At 41.3% G+C, this 20,168-nt stretch overlaps 1 protein-coding gene across 1 annotated transcript; it reads left to right on the plus strand.

The window, feature by feature from the left end:
• The first annotated feature begins 14,422 nt into the window (after positions 1 to 14,422).
• AGR2 (anterior gradient 2, protein disulphide isomerase family member) lies at positions 14,423 to 18,344 on the plus strand. Its single transcript, XM_069860344.1, has 7 exons — positions 14,423 to 14,546; positions 15,357 to 15,420; positions 15,503 to 15,555; positions 16,468 to 16,541; positions 16,900 to 16,963; positions 17,486 to 17,569; positions 18,214 to 18,344. The coding sequence occupies exons 1-7, from the start codon at positions 14,423 to 14,425 to the stop codon at positions 18,261 to 18,263; spliced, it is 513 nt and encodes a 170-aa protein (XP_069716445.1). The 3' UTR covers positions 18,264 to 18,344.
• Positions 18,345 to 20,168: the final 1,824 nt, after the last annotated feature.

Below are 20,168 nucleotides of genomic sequence, written 5' to 3' on the forward strand. Positions count from 1 at the left end.
AAATTGGTGCCTTAGTTGAAAGCCAATCTCCAGAAACTGGACAGGAACCAGCACATAACTGAGCATTTATGCAGGACACATGGGCATACCTCAGCTAGCTTAACCTCAAAATCACGTCTGATAGAAGTGAAACCCTTCATATAGCCCAGGTGAAGGAAAGCACATTCAGAAATATGGCAAAGCACACCCAAGAAGAAAAGGGAAATTCTCCAGGGATGGAGAGAAAGGGAATACGTACGAATGAAAGCAACTGGAAAAGCAGTTAACACATTGCCCACAATTATGAACCCAACTCCTTACAACTGCCAAAATGACAGTACGAACACCGCTGTCTCCCAGATAACCACAGTGCTGCAGAGGCCAGTCTTGTTCTTAAAAGATCTCATGGTATCATATCACATAAGCCAAGATTTCTCACTCAAATGCAGAAGCTTTTCCATACATTCATGTAGCTATGCTGGGAGCTGCTGGTTTGTTCACTGCTGTGCACATTCGCATCACTCGGATCCAGTGGCTCCAGCATAGGTGACATCATCAACCTGGCAAGCACTTTGTGTTCTCACATCTCCATTTATACTACTTCTCTGCTCTTCTTTATTATAACAGTACAATTTCCATTACTTAATTCATCAGTATGACTCTTTTATAAGTTTACAGTTGTTGGTTGTTTGCTTTCCTTCTTGGAGACATAAACAGCACAGGTCCTTTAAATTAAAATTGGACCCAAGGCGTAGATGTCATGTTGAGGTGCCCAACAAGAACTCTAGAATGACCCAAATTCACGTCCAAAACAAACTCCTCCTGAAAGGTAAAACCTGTAGTCATTGTGCAGTGCTTAACATCTAACCCATGTTTAACAAAACTCTCACTGATCAGCAAGAACATAAGGATGACTGAGTAGAGAGTCCTCAGTAAATTCAGTAACAGTAGGAACCAGATGCAAAACTGGGTCATGGCCCCAGGTGCTGAGTACAAAGTTCCTCCAATTTCAGTGATATTTTGTCCTGGAGTTGCAGGTTGAAAGTATGACAATTTCAAAAATTTGAATCTTTTGCTCTAATATTTTCAAAAAGTCTCATTGCACTTGAAGAAGGATTTAAATTGCTCATTTTACTCTGCAAAGCAAAATCCCACCATCCTATGTTCTGCCAAGAGCTGAAGGCTTCCATGAAGGAATACTTATCTCATCTGAAACACCACACTTTTTCCCACCATCTTCTTACGACTTAACGATTTCATCTAACCAACCTCCCACCAGACCATCCACCTGGTTAAATCCTTTCAAAAACACCAAGTTTGTAACTGTGTCGTGCTTTCACCTAAAGAATTCTTCACACTGCCATTTCTTACTTTGTGAGTTAGAGGCAGCACAGGCAATTCTCTGGAACACAACTTCATTTTGGGAAGTCAAGTCAAAATAGCTACATTTTTAAACAATTTTTCATTCCTTTGCATGAAGAATTTTGAAAAAGTCCTACTTTTCATTCTCAAATAGATTAAATTTTTTTCTAAAATGACAACTTGACACAATGCAATTCCTGTTCTTTGATCAGGCACTGAAACATTAGGCATAAAAACATTAGCATTTCCCCAAACACTTTAGTGATACTGCTGTTATGCTTCAGGCTGAAGCTCTACAATATGCAGTAAGCAGTAAAAAGCTGCACTGGGATTTTTTTCACAAGCAGGATTTTTAAAAATGTTGGTTGGTTGTGAGCAAATAACTCTGTGGATGTCCAGTTGCCTAACTAAGTCATGATATTGACTCCTCTGCAAATGCTTGGATGAAATTAATAATAAATGAATAAAAGTGCCCCGAGTCTGTTATTCTGGAGTTTTATGTGGTGCAGAAGTTATTAATAGGCCATGGAGAGAGGGGAAGGTATATCCATTAAATAAAGAACTAGTGCGGTTATTACTGTCTCCAAATATGGATTTACTTTCCAAAATATCAATACCAGCACCTGCAGTTAATGGGGAAAGAAATGTTGCTGGGCCTTTCATTAACATCTTTAACGTTGACTTAGCATGAACTAGAGAGTAGTGCAATCTTTAAAGTGGAAAATTATATAACAAAAATATAAAATTGTAGGGCAGAGCTTTTATTTGTATTTGGTTTTATACCCAATTCACTTTCTGTTAGTAAAATTGCAGTAACATTCTTTGTACAACTTAGCTGCAAGCTATTGTTCAACCAGCACAATAACCCCAGCATTAACTTTTAGCCATTTCAGATTCACAGACTGAGGGCTGCATTCCTGCATTAGGATGCTCTCTCCAGTGTGTTCAGAAAGCCATCCCATCCTGTGCAAAACACACAGAGAGAAAGGAAAAGGATATCCTCCTTCATGGAGAGAGAAAAGCAGTCTTTGCTATTTACCTACCATAAGGTTTGAACCTCGTAACTGTAATAAGCCACAAGTGCACCCTCTCTCCCCCTTGCCTAATAAAACTAAAGGCAGCAAGCAGCATATTTTGATTATTAATTAAACAAAGCCACTCCCAAATTGCTATGGTGCCACAGAGCCAAGAGCCAACACCCAGAGCTGCTGTTAGAGATCCCTGCTAGCCAAGTCTGCAAGTCACCCTGGTGGGACTTGCTCACCAGGCAGAATTCAGTGAAACCTGGAGAGCAATTTTCATGCAACTGGCTAGAAGGTTTTACAGAATTCAGCTCCTGCCACGATCTATCTTCCACTTCCAACCAGAGCATTTTATCAAGCAAAATTTCTATATAAACCAGTTTGTAAGGAGAGGTGAATTGATTTATCAGACCAGCTGATGCAGTCAGAAAAAGCAAAGGTTTGAGGTTCACTTGACAAGGGCTGAGCTGTAAAAAATGAGATATTTTCAGTCTCAGGTTCTCTAAGAGACTATCACAGTGCATTGCTTTTGGAAAAAAATATCTTTTGACAAGTGATCAAAAATGGAGTTTGGCTTTAATCTAACAATTTTCAGAAACGGTGTTAGGGTAGATTTAAGAGAGTTGCATGGAGAAGTTGGAAGCTTAAGCCTCTCTGCTCAGTATGAACCAGATCACTGAATGAACTCACAAAAGGTTTTGTTTGCTCACGCCAAACAGGCAACAGGAAAAAGGCATGGCCAGGCAGTTTTGCTCTAAGGAAGATAAAACACTGACATTCCTGGAGGGGTCCTTGCTAACAGATTTGCCTGATGGTGCTGCAGAGCAAAAGGAGTTGTTCGGCTTTACACGAACAGTACTAGTGACAGGGAGGAAACTTTATGAATATGCAGAAAAAATAATACCCAGGAATACTACTTCACTTCAATTTAAATTATCTGTAAACACAAAGCACCAGCCACTTTTTCCCCATACTTTTGTGAATTCAAAGCTTCTTTACTTAAATGTACATCTTCACTTTCATAACACAGACCTCTGTAAGTATCTTTAGTCTCCTAAGGCACAGTTCAGTTACCCGGTATACACTTGTTAACTCAAATTCTTTTTTTCTTCTTCATTTCCCAAATACGAAGGGAATAAAAAGCCTATGAGTACTAGAGACTCTAGTTCTGCTAGCCAAATCCATATTTAGCAAACGGTCCCATTGACTTCACCAGAGCACCTCACAACATTGATAATATAACACATTTTCACAGCACACGCTACTTGCATTACGAGTTTTATACCCCTACATTTCCTGTGTTTAACAGAAGAAATGGGCTGGGTTTAATTCAAAACCAATCTGACTGCCTCAGAGTGGCAGGTAGAAAATTGCTATTATTATGGTGCATTCATGCTTAAGTTTCATTGACATAGCAGTATCAGTCACCAAGAGGATGGCCTCCTCGTTCAAGATACAGCTTGCTATTGCTTACCTCAATTCTTAGGCTTTTACGTTGACTCTACTTCAACGAGCCACATATAAGAATGTTATTTATTTTTTGGGCTGAGCCAGGATAGTAAGAGCAGAGAGTGGGGCTGGTTCTGCATAGCAGCTACACGACAGACAAAGTCAAGCAAACTTATTGCTGGTACTTTGCACACATCAACCAGGAAGTTTCCAAAGAAGTACAGGTGTGACAATCCTATTGGTCAGTAGAGAGAAGAAACCTGAGTATAATCAACAGCTTTAATTAAGCAACAATAAAGGCATCGTTAGTGGAACCCACTGTCCATAGACTATAATTTTCTCCTGAAAGGGAGGAAAAAGATTGTACAGGAGACCATGCCAAATGTTGTGACTCCTAATCACAGAGCACAGCTTCACACTTGCACAACCATGAAATATGTCCCATGTTCACATCAATCTGCAGGTAATTTTTCACTTTTAGATGACTTTTCTGCCTATTTCTTTAAGGATTTTTAAATAGAAAGTATAGGGAGCTAGAACAGATAGTAGAGCCTTTCTGCTGTTTACAGGTTTGATCATCATACAAGACAGGTGAAAGCAACCCCTATCATATAAACCTTTTATGAATATAAAAGTAATACTTACAGGCTCCCACGACTATGGTTTGTCAGCATACAGCACCCACGTAGCTGCACGTTACTGAAGAGCGTAGCATATATCATTTTCTTCTGTCCAGGTAACTGACATTATCTACCTGACTACTATTCCTTGCTTTCAGTTGATTCAGCTCTTCAGTAAGATATTTGGCATTTAAAAATTACAGTCAGTGGAGGGAGCAGCACTGTGTGTTGAATTAGTAACTTGGATCTCAGCACCATCAGCCATTCCACCAAAGTAACAAACAACAGAGCTTCACAGCAACTAAGCACAGAGAAACATCTCCCCTGCTCCTCCTGTGCTGCTGGTTTATATCCCCACCCCTCATGCCAGAACACAGGTGGGTGCTACCAGCTGGCCCCAGATTATTTGTGCCCAGCAGTAGTTGCAGGATGCCTGGTTGCAGGCAGCTGTGTGCTCAGCGATGCCAGTAGCTGCATGGTATGAAATAGGACCACAGGAACTGAAGCCCCAGACTGTTGGCATTTGTAATGACCCAAAGCACTGAACTCTAAAAAGTTAGCTAATCAAAGTAGGATAGCTATGGGTCTTTCAACAGAAAACAAGAAATGACGCTTTATTTCATCTTTCCACTCAGACATGTTAACCACTTAAGTAGCTCCTAACAGAGCAGTGATTTAGCAACTCCAGTATAGGCATTTCACATATATGTGACTCCTGGTGAAATTGTAAGTGGGCTACTTTCAGATCACACTTCCACCTCCACCTTTCCCACCCTATTTTACTGGCATACAAAGATTAGACCAGTTATGACTTGATTATGTGGGAATCCCCTGCCTCCCAGGGAATCTCCAAGTAATACAGCTGTATACGGGGAACAGCTGGATGCAAAAAGATCACACCGCCTGAGCTCACTTCTATTTCAGCCACTCTCAGCTGCTGGAATAACCTTATGGGAAGGGATGGGAAATGAGAGCTTGTTGCTTTGCCCCAGCTTCTGGGTTTTAATGCTCAGCATGGCTGACACATATCTCAGCACTTGGACCACTACAAACTGTATTTCACAAGACTTTGAATCATAGAATCATAGAATAACCAGGTTGGAAGAGACCCACCGGATCATCGAGTCCAACCATTCCTATCATAATAGGAATATTGAATAGCGTTGCTTATATCAGCTACAAAAAAAAAAAAAAAAGTAGTTTTAAGGGAGCATTGTGCTTTTGAACGTCAAGATAGAGCCACAGCATCGTCACAACCCTGGCTGGAGCTGGGTGAGGAGCAGAGCAGGAACACCCATCCTCCTATCAGCTCCCTCTGACTGATACTGTTTATTTAGTGTCACCACCTGCGGGAGTGTGCTCACAATTTCCAGGCTATAACGTTTAAACAAGACTTCAGGTACACGTTGCTTTAAGTCACTCCAGGTGACTTAAAAACCCAGCTAGCTATTCTGATGTATATTGCAACTGTATTTGTACAGTATATGACCCATGAACGCCTCATGGGTAAAAGTTAATAAACATTCATCACTGTTTCAGCAATAACATCCTAACCTGTGAGCACAGTACAGCATCTTTCTGTTAATTCAGGGTTTTTTTTGTGGCAACAGGTCAGTTGTAGTTGAGGGTGGAATTTGTCTGGGTTCAATTATAAGGTCACTTTTGTACTATTTAACCTTTCTTTTGTATCTGCTACATACGTAGAATCACGAAATAACAGAATTGTTGGATTTGGAAGGTATCTCTGGAGATTGCCTCATCCAAGACAGCTGCTCAAATCAGGATCACCAACAGCAGGTTGCTCCAGGTTGTATTCAGTTGGATTTTGAATATGCCCAAGGATACAAATTCCACAACTTTTCTAGGCAACCAACTCCAATCTTCAATCATCCTCACATTACAAAAAAAAGTTTTGTCTGACATTTGCATGCAATTTCCTTTATTTCCATTGCCTCAGATTCTGTCAGTTGATGCCACAAAGAGTCTGGCTCTGTGCGCTTTACTCGCCTCTCGCTGGCCAGTTGTGCACATTGATGAGACCCTCCTGAGACATCTCTTTTCTGGGCTGAACAATTTCAGCTCTCTCAGTCTCTCCTCAAATGGCAGATGCTCCATCCCTTCACTGTCTTTAAAGCCCTTTGCTGGATTTGCTACGGTATGTCTGGGTCTCTCCTGTGCTGAGGAGCTCAGAACTTGACCCAGCACCCCAGATGTGGCCTTATCTTCTTCACTCTGCTGGCAATGCTTTGCCTAATGCAGCCCTAGGGGGTACTGATTGCCTTTGCTGGGCCATTCTGGGAATCCTAAGTCACTCTCTGCAAAGCTGCTTTCCAGCTGGTTGAATGCCAGCGTACACTGGTGCCTCCGCTGGTGCAGAGCTTTGCATCTCCTTTCATTAAGACTCATTTCTGGCTCATTTCTTCAACACGTCAAGGTCCCCCTGCACGGTATCACAACCATCAGCTCTATCAACCACTTGTCCCAGCTTTGTATCACTTCCAGACTTGTTGAGGGTGCACGCTTTCCATTTATTAATGAAGATATTAAATAACGTTGGTCCCTGTATTGACCCCTGGGGTACAGCAGTAGTGATTGGCCTCCACCTTGTGTGTTGCTGATCACAATCCTATCAGTCTGGAAGTTCAGTGAGTTTTCAGTCCCTCTCACTCTCCTCTTACTCCATGCTTTATCAGTTTTTCTGAGGAATTGTTACGAGAATTTTATCTTCTCTCATCCAAGGTCACTGCATTGTGACGCGTTCCCCACTCAAGAAAACAGCTCAGTTCCTTCATGACAGGTGATCTTTGAGAAGCCCCCATCTCTGACCCTGCTTCTGGGCCAGCTTTTAAGCAAACACTCTCTTTAAGAAGAAAATCAAAGTGGTGTAGTGATAAGGTGTGCTAAGAAATTATTAGCAGTACAATGTTATGCATCAAAGAAGCAGAGGGGAAGACCCTCGTCCCTGTGAGATGGGCTGTTTTTCTAGTAAGCTGGGTTTAGGCAGGGGGAACATTGAAAATCCAGCAAAACCAACTCTTAGAAGCTTGATAGCAGAGCTGTCTGTCCACCTCTCTGGGTAACTTGTGACAGTGCTCACTAATTTCCTCCTGAAGATGATTTTCCTGATGTCCTATATGAACCTCCTAAGTCACAGCTCGTGGTCCTCAAAGTGATGGAATAGTTTGGATCCTTCATCTTTGTAGCACCCATTCAAGTATTTGTCCCTTGTCCTGCTCTTCAACAGATTATTCAAACTCAGACAACTTCTTGAACTTTAGTACAGGAGCTCAGTTGTAATGTTAGACAGAGATTTGGAGTACTGCACTTGGGCAGCAGGGAGGGGAATGGGTGGCTGGAGAGACGGACTCCCCACCCCATCCCATCCCCCCCAAAAAAGAGGAGAAAACCCAGAAGAGGCAAGAAGGTGAAAATAGAGAGTTTATTACTGATCTAAATCTGGAGAGTCAGTTTTACAGTTTTGCAGCTAAGGCTCAGATTAAAAAATGAGATTATATTCAGAATCTGGGAAATCCAACTCAGGAGATGAGAATGCTAAATCTCAGCTTCAGCCTTGACAAAGCAACTGGAATTATCCAAATAAAGACCTTCATCCAGTACAGACTGAAATAGAGTATGAAAAAGCAGTACTATGACATAGACATGGAGACGTGATGGAATACATAAAACATAAGAACTGTGAGATCAGCTGCAGAAAGACAGATGAAGTCCCTTAAAACTGTGCAGTCTGTGTGGTTGACTGGAACTGCACATTCTGCAATAAATACACAAGCCAACACAATGTCAAGAATTTGAGAGAAGACTGAGGGTGCTGTGGAGCCCTCCAGAAGGTGCCAACACCACTAGAGTCCACACAGCTTGGAGAAAAAGATCAGTGCTACCAGAAACAGAGGCAAAATGGGTAGGACAAATAAGCTTCACTGCCAAGGCAATATGCATTAGGATACTGGCCTAAAAGTAAAATCAGTGTTTTCCATTATATCCCTTATTTTTGTAAACCTTCAGGTGAGTTAGTAAGTATAGAGAGAATAAAAAGAATAAAGAGAATCTCATCCTTTACTACTTAGGGACCAACTCTGGGAGTCAGATCTAACATTGTGTCACTGATACTCAATGGAAGACGAAGTCTTCTGATCTTTGAGGTAATGCATGGGGAAAACTGAGCAGGTCTGAGCTACAGATAACCGGACATAAATTCAAAATAAGAGCAATGAATACAAGGAAGTACATGAGGAGATCCCAGTAAGGTGGCAGCTCTGAGAGACTTGCTGAATTATGGATATTGTAGCTCAGCTACTTGCCCGTAATAGAGTTTATCATCCAAGGACCAGGGGAGGCAGTTTTTACAAACAAATTAGACTAACAGAAAAGGATTAATTGAAAACTGTCCATGTGATACTAAGTACAAAACACAAAGGTCTTCTCACCATCCTACATATATTACAGTATAGCAAAACCAGGAAACTGCTGGCTTACAGATGTTAAGCAGCACTGAGAATTGAATATCAGCTGCACAGACAGGGGAAGAGTCCTTGGCTTTAATCTTGGAGTACAGCAAATCTTCTGGTTTTAAACACAGCTAGTTATTTCAGTTAATTAAAATGCATTGACTTGAACTTAACTACAAGAATTTCAGGCATGAAGTCTTGCCAATCATAACCATCTTAGTGTTTGATAGGAATGGTTGGACTCGATGATCCGGTGGGTCTCTTCCAACCTGGTTATTCTATGATTCTATGGTCTTTCTCAGTTTAGAAGACTAGATAAACAGTCTTCTCCACCATGGAACACCCTCACCTGTGAACCTCAGGGTTCACAAACCCTGTCATCAGAGAGTCTCTCTTCACTCATTCACTGTCTCCCTGTGGGACTGAACAAAACATTTCAAAGTTAAATCTAAATGTTGCCGGGATCAGGCTTTCTCTTACCAAATACAAGCGGAGAAATTAAGTCCTGTGTAAGCTGAAAACTTTGAGACTCCTTTGTGCAACAGATAATAGTTTCCCTACTGTTGTGGAAAAGGGCATTAGAGAACAAAAGAGCAAGTATGTTTACTATGGGTGTTCAAATTATGTATTGGTTTTACAGCACATCATTCAGCAATGCCTCCTAGACAGCTCAGTGCCTAACAGCTCAAAGCAGAGTATAATATAAGATCAGGCTATATCATAAATCCCCACCTTTATTTGAAGCTAAGTAAAGGATGCTCCATGCCTGCATTGTAGCTTGGCAATTTATACCAAGTGGTGGTGATTTGTATTTTAAATGTGCACATGCAAGTGAGAAAGAGATATCGAAATCCTGGTGGACTGGTCTTTCATTTAGTAGTGATTTAAGGGTCAGGATGTCATATTTTAAATCCTAACCATTTATTATGCTATCCAATTTGAAAAATATTAACAATAAACTATAGGTACTGCAAGTTCTTTGAGTAAAGTACACAGCAAAAAAAGGAATGTGTTAGACTGCCATATTTTGGGAAATCATCATCCTTCAAGAGAAATCATCAAATTCTTGGCAGATCTTTACACGAGCTACAGTTACCAAGTCTCTCCTTTAGTGGTGCTCTCTATTTGCATGTATTATCAAAAGTTTCCTGAGCCAATTTGAGAAAAAAATCGCTTTTTTTGCCTAACAGACCAACAACTAAACTGGGAAGTGGGGTCTCTGGGGTCTGGTACCTGCTCCAGCATAAATGACTGTTATAGAAAAAGAAATGGTTTTGACATGAGTGACTGGCAACATCAAACAGCATGCTGTATCCCAGTCCAGAGAGCACCTACCTATGATCTTCGAGACAGGGATTTGACATATTTCAGGGAGTGAGAGGGAAATAGAATGGGACGTGAACCTGCCACAGATGTCAGAGGTGTCTGAGCTCCTAAATTTTGGGGTGAAAAGCTTTCCAGAAAAAAATACCAGGCAAATTTCATCCAAGGAGCTTTCAGGTGAAAAAAATCCCTATTCAGTTCATGTGGTTAATGCACTGGCAAAAGAAGTTCGACCAGGTCTCAAATGAATGTATTCTACTTACAATGACCTTGTGTTACAGTATGCTACTACTTTAACAGCACTGGAAGCTCACTGACCACCAGAAAAGCCTGTCTCTGGCTTTGACTCCGAACATTTCTAGTGTGGTACTGACTACATATTTCATCCATTGCTTTTATTCATCCAATGTAAATTTTTGCTATTTATTCTGAGATCGCAAGACTTGTAAGCATCTGTTTGTTTTGAAATTAGGAGAAATAGCTGAATTTCCAGGGCTTCTGGGAATTCTAAAACTTACCTGTTACAAAACACAAGCAAAACCAAAGCCCTTCAGAAAATACCTTTAAAACTGCCACAATATCAGTCACCAAAACTGCTCATTTCTGCATAGAGTAATGAACAACGGGACCTTAGGATCAGAGAAATAAAAAAGACAAAAACCAAAAAACAAAGGAAATGTTCAATGTTTTGTAAAGTTTTTAAATATTAACATTAATGGGGGTCTACCAGACCTTTATAGCCAAAGAGTAAAAATCTTCTTGAGTGCTCCTGTTTTATTCCAAGCTCTCCAGAGGCAATTCTTGCAGGATTTAGTCACTGAGGCAGGAGAGCACCCCCTGATAAGTGGCGAGTAGAACTTCTGTTACAGGCTTTAAAACTACCAAATGCTATTAGGTGTGACCTGAGATGACAGTCAGCAAGAGGGTATTAAATCACAATTATTAATTGCCTGAGCTGAGTCCAAGATTTCAGAAACAGGTACCTAATTTCAGACTTGTGCGTCTTCACTGTAGCAGATTAAGGATGCAACCTCATTGCCTAAAGCGAGCACTCCCATGTCCAACTACGGGTCTTGGAAACGTATTCTGGTATATGTTTTAGGAGAAAAGGAATGGATGCAATTTGAAGCTAACAAAACACTGGCAGAGGCTGCCCAGGGAGGGGGTTGATTCCCCTTCCCTGGAGGGGTTTAAGGGACGGGTGGACGAGGTGCTGAGGGACATGGGTTAGTGTTTGATAAGAACGGTTGGACTTGATGATCCAGTGGGTCTCTTCCAACCTGGTTATTCTATGATTCTATATGCAAACTCTTTCTCTTGCTTCGTTTCTTTATCAGGCTATAGATGGCATGAAATATATGTAAAGGGGAGTTAAAACGACTGGCCTTCCTGGGAGGAATAGCAACCTTCTAATTAGTCAAGCAGCTAAGCAAATCGTGGTGCTGCTGTAAGTTCGTAAGGAACAGCAATTTTTTTTTTTGCTTGAGTTCACCATCTTGCTTCTGCACCTTGTTTTCCTAATTACTATTTACAAAAGAGTAAAGGAAAAAAATGCGATCCAAAGCATTACACTCGCTTGAATACATTCAGAAAAAATAGGTGCTGTTAGCAGCCATCAGAGAGCACTGTGAATTTCAAACAGGAAAATCCATATCTGATGGATTTCATATACCCAGCTAAGTAGTTAAGTGCTCACCACCCATGAAGATGTGATTTTAATCTTACTGAAATATATGAAGCGTGCACCAAGGAGAACATACTGTAATTTTAACATACATTGCTGATGACAGAATCCCACTGACCTCTGAGGAGGGACCATCCGCAGCCAGTGCCACAGTAGGGATGGCCTTCCAGCTTTCCAGATTTCACATTCCTAAGCATTGTACTGTATTATACACGTATCTGAAACCTAAAATGATGGATTTTCATGTTATAGTTAAAAATAATTGTCTGCACAACAACTTAAACATTAAAAATTAAAAATTTTAATTAAATATTTATTTAGACCTCTACTCATGAACACAGTTTATTGTTACAGCTTCCAAATACATTTTTGTGGAGATCTTTACAAACATTCTTTTAGGTTTTATTACAATTTTCCTAGGTGTGTCTGTATAATACGCCTAGGTAATTAACTAATTAACATCTAAAGATCTAAGTCATCAAATTAACTTTTACAGAGGACTAAAAAGAACAATAACCCGTATTGATTTTCCAGCCAATCAAAAAAAGCCAAATCACTCTTCAGGCAAAATAGGAGTCTTGACTTAAGCTTACCTGGACTTGGATCTTTGCCAATTTTTTTTAAATCACTTTTCAAAAAGTGTCCTAAAAGTCTGCAGAGGCATCTTTGCGCTTTAGATGCAGCATCTAACAGGAAAGTGCAATTTATTGAATTCCAGACTTCACTCCGAATCCTATAGTGGGGGGGAAACTGTAAAGTTTAGAAGTTTAGCTCTCTGGGAATAGTATTCAAATTCAGACCGTGTGGGTGGAGTTGGGGTGCGTGAAGGTGCATAAGTAGGCAGGAGGAAGAGCAGCGTTCACACTGTGACCAGGAACAGCTTCGCACCCTGGGAGGCTTCTGGAAGAGCAAACAAGGTAAGGCTCAGCACACCTGCTGCTTCAGAAAGTGCCTGAGAGAGCTGCGAGCCTGGGTTACCTGGGGCTGGGGCAGTGGATCAATGGAAAGAACGTAGGTGCAGTTCAGCACAGCTTGCTATGAATTAACAATGCATACAGAAATGTTGGCTTTGCAGGTTAAAAGAGCCAGGAGAGGAGGTTTTGGGGAGGTGGAAGACTCTGCAAAAGTGCACATACCCTTCCAGAGCTGAAGCTTTGAAGGAGCAGGCTTAATGTTCCTCTGTCTTTGCTTTCTGCGCTCTACGTCAGCAACAGCATAAAATTAGCCTGGTCTTTAATTTTATGGCTGTCCCAAACCTTCTTTTTGTTTTGGGTTCTTTTCTTCTTTTAAAGAAGGATTACTTCCTCCATGCAGCCCTAGACAAAACAGATCATGAAGCAGCCTTGAAAATCCACTGGGTTTTGTTTAACTTCATATAATTTCTTCCTTGCTGAGGAGAGTTTTCTCAAGGCAGAAAGGCAGCTTGCTAAAAACGTCCTAGTTCGTGCTCTCACAGCAGTGGCTTTTTGGATATTTGAAGTCTATTGGACATCCAAGTAGCAAAGAGCACTGTACCACTGATGAAAATTCAGCTAATATGTCCTACCCAGAAAAAGGCTTCTGTTTCCCTGCAGTTTCATTGTCATAGTCTGAACTTTAAAAACTGCCAGCCTGTTGTAAGTTTTGAATGAATCTCTTGTATGTTTTGCATTTCTTTTGGAATACCTTAGATTTTCTTATTATATTCATTACGCTGGTGTTCTAATTTATAGGAGGAAAGTTAATGGGAAAACATAAGGTGATGCTGTTAAAGTGTTTTAGCCCTTCAAAGAAGCATCTCAGCTGAATGAGGGGCTTCCCATCAGACGTGTCTCATCTCCATGATCCTGAGCCCTCTGCATTCTGTTCCTTAACCCAGCTGCATTTCAGTTCTTACTGTTCCACACAGTAGCTCTTTCTCCCTATTTTTATTATGGATTCTACTGGTGTTAAGGATTAGACGATGCTTCTAAAGGGAAAGACAGATTCAGAAGGTTTCATCAACAGCATTAAGCTGTGCCTGTGCCAGTGACTTACCCTAAAGCCTAGCAGAACACTTTGACTTTGCATTTGGGCTGCTCCCATGGCAAAATAGAGGAAGACAAGTTAATTTTTCAGCACTTGCTGCTGGCTTAGTATAATTTAGTATAACCAAGAGACTGAGGCACAACTGTGAACTTACTAGGGCTTGCAAATACTTTCGAAATTGCTAGAACTCATTTGTCTTACTGAGAAAATTCAATATATGTGAAAAGAGAGAAAGTAACACATACGTGCACACCTAAAAAGGAGCACAGCCCAAGGGCACAAACGAAGCAATAGAAAGCAGCCAGAGCCTTCATGGCAATTTGCTAAGCAAACCTCATACTTCCTTGACGTTCCCCCAAGCCCAGGCCCCTGCCTGGAGCGTTTGTTTCAGTGCTGACTCACCCTGCTGTGTACTTCTAGCTTCGCCTTCTAACCTACCTGTCTATCCACCGTGTGCCTCAAAGTAAGCATGAAAACACACACTTTTTCTTATCTGTTCCAGGAGCAGCCATGGAGAAGACTTGCATGTTCCTGCTGCTGGTTGCCGTCTCCTGCGCTCTGGCAAAGGACGTGGGCAAGAAGGAAACAAAGGAGACTCCTGCTAAACCAAAACTGCCTCAGACACTCTCCAGAGGTAAAAAAATCAAAAAACTCCAACCCAGATAGAAAAAAAATGCAGTCTGCTAAGGTTTTGGTTTCTGTACGGTTCTAATAAACTTATTTTCATAGAATCATAGAACCATTAGGTTGGAAAAGACATTAGAGATCTTCAGCTCAAACCATACCTGTCTACTACTAAATCACGTCCCCGAGCACCTCATTTACCTCCTTTTTAAACACCTCTGGGGATGGTGACTCAACCACCTCCCTGGGCAGCCTGTTCCAGTGCCCAATGACCCTTTCTGTAAAGAATTTTTTCCTAACGTCTAGCCTAAACCTCCCCTGGCGGAGCTTGAGGCCATTCCCTCTTGTCCTGTCCCCTGTCCCTTGGGAGAAGAGCCCAGCTCCCTCCTCTCCACAACCTCCTTTCAGGTAGTTGTAGAGAGCAATGAGGTCTCCCCTCAGCCTCCTCTTCTCCAGGCTAAACACCCCCAGCTCTCTCAGCCGCTCCTCATAAGGCCTGTTCTCCAGCCCCCTCACCAGCTTCGTTGCTCTTCTCTGGACTCGCTCCAGAGCCTCAACATCCTTCTTGTGGTGAGGGGCCCAGAACTGAACACAGGATTCGAGCAGTGGTCTCACCAGTGCCGAGTACAGAGTGAAGAATCACTTTCCTGGTCCTGCTGGCCATTTTCTCACAACTCATTCTATAAACATATTTTCTAGTGTTCCCTAGCACCCCCTCCCCCTTTACTCTTGATTTAAAGCCCCTCACGGCAGACGCAGGCAGTGCATGGGATGCAAACCCCCCCACACTTATAACGTGCCCCCTGTCCTTGTCCTGCAGGCTGGGGGGACCAGCTCATCTGGACACAGACGTACGAGGAAGCCCTTTTCCGTGCCAAGAACAGGTACCACCCCACAGCCCTTCCCCACACCCCACAGTGCCCCCTCCTGCCATCCTGGCTCCTAATGAGGCATCTTCTTTTCCAGCAACAAACCCTTGATGATTATCCACCACCTGGATGACTGCCCGCACAGCCAAGGTAATAATCCCTTTGCATTGAAAAAAAAATAAAATAAATAATCTGGTTTTCGGTTTCTGGATAAATGCTACTTCAAAAAAATCAGCCACCACTTTGCTTGCTGACTGAGCCTTAGTGAGATGCTAACTTGCACGCAGACATGGAGTGTTCTTGCCATACGTAGGTGTTTTCAAAGTGCAGAAATAAAATTAAAGTGGTGATTCAGTATTACACGATGTAGAACAGGTACAGAAATCAGCACAGATCAGGAGGTCTAGGCTCACGTCACAATCAGCCAAAACCAACAGCAAGACCAGGAGTAGTGAAACCCAAGGATTTATTGGAAAGAATATACGCAGCTCTCAGTATCACCGATTGTTAAAGCTGAATCCAGCAAAGGACTAAATCAAACTAGATTGAAACTGAGCTCTTGTAGGATTTCTGGTAGCTGGGACTGCCTTTTCCCCACCATTTCTGGATTTACCTGAGGCTTTTTCTTCCTGCAAGCCAATCCACACGGCAAGACCTTTGTGTCCATCCAAAACTCCAGAAGGATCTCTGTACAAGAATTAACTCAAACATTTCAGGCTATATTCCTACACATTTTATTGTTGGAGCCTTAAGAATTGGAGCCAGAAACTGCAATAGAAGAATAGGAGGTTTGAAAGGTCAAATGCTGAAATTTAAACTTAAGCAGACAAATTTGAAAACAAGTTGCACTATGTGAAGAAAGGAGGGATATTTTGTACTTTTGCAAATACTCTTTGCCACAGAATATATATGAGCCGATCATCTTATAGCAGAATGAACTTAAAATCTTCATTTGTTGTAATTATCTCATTTTGATTCTATCCATTTGTTTAAATTTTTTTCAACAACAATACATTTCAGGGGCATATTTTTCACTTGCATTCCTATTTGCTTCCACTGTAGCCCTCAAGAAGGCCTTTGCTGAACATAAAGAAATACAGAAACTGGCTGAAAAATTCATTCTCCTGAACCTTGTGGTAAGTTTCCCAGTTATACTTCATTAAGTGAAAACAATAAAATTCCATTTTTAACTACAGCTTCTCTAGCTATAATTAGTCAGTTCAATAGCTAGGGTTGGCTAAGAAAAATGGTAAGTGCTGAAGCATAATAGATTTAGTAATAAGGCTGTAGCTATCATAGCCTCAAAATATAACATTAACTGTTTGTTATCCATTTACAACTCCAGCTGTTAAAAGATTGCACCCCAGGCACGGAATTTCTTTGAGTGCAAAATGTATTATTTGAGCTGTATTTCATAACATAAAGTATACTGAAGAAAAAAAATAATTATGTAACATGCCCCTCTTGACTGGCAACGTGTCTCTTTTCTTTAAGTATGAAACCACAGACAAGAATCTTTCACCTGATGGCCAGTATGTTCCTCGGATTTTGTTCATAGGTGAGTACCTCAAGCATCAAAGCTAATCTCACATCCTTGGGCTTATTAACAAGAATTTATTTCGTGAGAATATAAAATTTCTAGTTAGTTTTGTTGGATCCCAGAACAGATACTTAGCCTCACACGCTGCACATGCATCACTAACACATACCTTTATAAATCTAGATCATGATGACTATTTCCAACAGACCAAAGCAGCTGCCATATTAACTCTCCCTTTATTGTTTCTTTTTCAATAGATTTTGTAGCCTGAAAGCAGCCTCAGCTCATAGAGTTAATTCACGTACGATGCAGTGGCACAAGGTGTGAGGCTGATCAACACTGAGCAGAAATAAACTCACCTCCCTCTTAATAAACCTTGAAATGTCAGTGACTGTGTAGAACAATCTCTTTGTTGTTAGTGGAAGCGGATGTGTCTCGCGGAAACATTTAGGAAGCAAGCAGAAGTGCAGAAAGGTTCGTTTCCTTCTGCTTGAAGGTTAATCCTGTCCTCTGCAACTTTTTTCATCCTTTTTTTTCCAGATCCTTCCCTGACTGTGAGAGCAGATATTACTGGAAGATACTCAAACCGCCTCTATGCATACGAGCCCTCTGACACTGCGCTGTGTAAGTAGCGTTTTCTCAAGTATTCTGAAAATATTCTGAAATATTCTGAAAGCAGTCACGTTTTTCAGGGAACAAGGAATAACACCAGGCATTACAGACTTTCACTTGCTGAAAGACAGTTAACCAGGATTAAAATTAAACAGGATGGTAGCCTTAAACTCAATGAGGTGAAGAGAACAACGGCAGAGCCCTGGAGCCTTCAGCATACATCTGTTTTAAAAGAAAGCCAGCGTCAGCAGGGACTTGCATAATTCAGCAGCATTCACTGTAAAGAGCAGTGAGAATTCTTGCACACAAGCCCTGCCAGGCCAGGTCAGGAGAGCTCCTGGGAGCAGGGCAGGGTTGTGTGCTGCTGCTCTCCCCCACCGCACAAGCACCTCAAGAGCTGCACAGCTCCTGCCTCTTCCCTCCCGATGCCCACACGCTTTGCATTAACAGACGGTACGTTCTCACCAGTCAAAATTAAACAGATGTCATTCACAAAATGCTTGGAAGAGGCTGTAGCACACAACGCATCAGAATCCACATCACAACAGGGATGTGAGCAAAAGCTTTAATAATAATGACATTTTCTCAACGGTATTTGCAGTCACTGCCAGAGGAAGTTGCAACAAAAATAACGTGTATGAATATTTCATTTCTAGTGTACGCAAACATGCAGAAAGCACTGAAGCTCCTGAAGACTGAACTGTAAGGTGGAAAAAGGAAGCCCTGAAATACTATGAAGTCTGATCTTCCACCTCTTCTCCACTCATTGCCACTGGTGAAGAGACTATATTTAGAGTGATGTGTAGTGCTGGTTTATATATATAAGCACTACAGTTTTACATTAGCACTTTTGTACTGAGCAGCATTTTTAAAAGCTTGAAGGCTTTTAATTTAAGGCATACAGAAGAGTACTGTATGGTCCAAATGTAAAAATGATTTTTTTAAAAATAAATCCATTATCAAGTGTTTACATAGAAAATATTGCTGTATTTCATATCTCTTCCTTATTATTCTTTACCATTAATAGAAAGAGTAAAATCACTGTATCCCTTGAGACCACAGCTTGCAACTTTACATCTAAGGACTTTGGAAAGAAAAGGGCTTTTTTTTTTTTTTTGGGTTAATTCTGGCCAGCAGCACAGACCCACACAGGTACTCACCCCCTCCAGAGGAATGAGGGAGAGAATCAGAAGTGGGAAAATTCATGTGTTGAGATAAAGACAGTTTAATAGGTAAAGCAAAAACTGCACACAAGCAAAACAAAACAAGGAATTCATTCACTATTTCCCATCAGTAGGCAGGAAAAACAGGGCTCCATCACACGGAACCGTTGCTTGGGAAGGCAAATACCGTAGCTACAAATATTCTCCCTTCTTCCTTCAGCTCTTTTGGTCAGCATGACATTAAAAGGCCTTGATGTTGTATAAGTGTTAGCAATAACTAAAACACACTTCTGTTACCAACACTGTTTTGCTGAGAAATCCAAAACACAGCACCACACAAACTGCTATGAAGAAAATTAACTCTACCAAGCCAAACTCAGTACAAGAAAACAGCTTTTTATCTTCTTTCATCAACTAGCTAAATTCTGCATCCCTCAGCCTGCTTTATCTTCCTTTATTTTCTCCCAGCACCAACCTACGCTGAGCTCTCATTGTCAGCCCTTTCTTTAAAGTTACCTAGAAAGAAGTGCAAAACTCTTACAGGAGAGTACTTGAGATTAGAGGATGGGATAGTTTACATATGGGGCTTTTTTGTTTTGTTTTTCAAACTGGATGTGTTCTGAAGTGACTCACAGATCACCTTATCTATCCAAGGATTTTTTTTTTAAAGATAAAAACTGCTTGCCTTAAAAAAAATCCTTCTTACATTGGAATTCAGTAAAGCCTTGAAAGGATTAATAGCAGTGATACCAGACTCAGTATACGTTTGGCTTCATGACTGCATTAAAGCTTGTGCTTGCTTATTTACAAGTCTAAAAGGGACAAGAGAAGTCAGAACTAAAAGAAATCTGGTAGCCGAACACCATGGGAGTACACACCACCTCAAGACTTAGGCCAAAAGGAGACTTTCCAACCTGAAATATCTAAGAACCAACAAGTAGCACCAGCATAAAACACTTTGCCAGGACTATACCTGTGCTACCTTCTCAGCCTTTTTAGCAAGGTGAGCCATTACAGCCACTACTGTTACCATTACTACCACTTCCAGTCATGACGATAACCACGAGAGAGGAACACACTTGGAGGGTAGGACAGGTAAGAGAAGCAAGGCTTTCAGCTCAAGGGAATTCCTCAGGAAAACTAGAAACAAGGCACCTGCTACCATGTCTTTGGCAAGCTACGTGAACCCTACTAACCAGAAAATCTTAAGCGGTATCTGGAAATGGCCTCAAAAATGCAAGTGAGTATTCCTTCAGCAGTTCAGTAAGGAACAGAGACAGAGGAAAAAAAGGACGCAGTAGGCACATGAACATTCTCTCTAAGCAGCCATCATCCACAAAAAAGTTGGTTACAGCACTGAGTAGGACAGCACAGAGGGAGACTGGAGAAATTCATTATGAGAATCAAAAGAAAACCCAAAGTACACTTGCTAGAGCTGCGTATCTGAC

Source organism: Phaenicophaeus curvirostris, chromosome 6 (genome assembly GCF_032191515.1).
Source record: "Phaenicophaeus curvirostris isolate KB17595 chromosome 6, BPBGC_Pcur_1.0, whole genome shotgun sequence".
In the NCBI taxonomy this organism is placed as follows: domain Eukaryota; kingdom Metazoa; phylum Chordata; class Aves; order Cuculiformes; family Cuculidae; genus Phaenicophaeus; species Phaenicophaeus curvirostris.

Bases quoted from the DNA above. Each gene is read 5' to 3' on its own strand.
- AGR2 (XM_069860344.1), top strand. From the start codon at position 14,423: ATGGAGAAGACTTGCATGTTCCTGCTGCTGGTTGCCGTCTCCTGCGCT. The intron at 16,542-16,899 runs GTAAGTTTCCCA...CTTTTCTTTAAG, and splicing joins TCATTCTCCTGAACCTTGTG to TATGAAACCACAGACAAGAA. The intron at 17,570-18,213 runs GTAAGTAGCGTT...TTTCATTTCTAG, and splicing joins GCCCTCTGACACTGCGCTGT to TGTACGCAAACATGCAGAAA.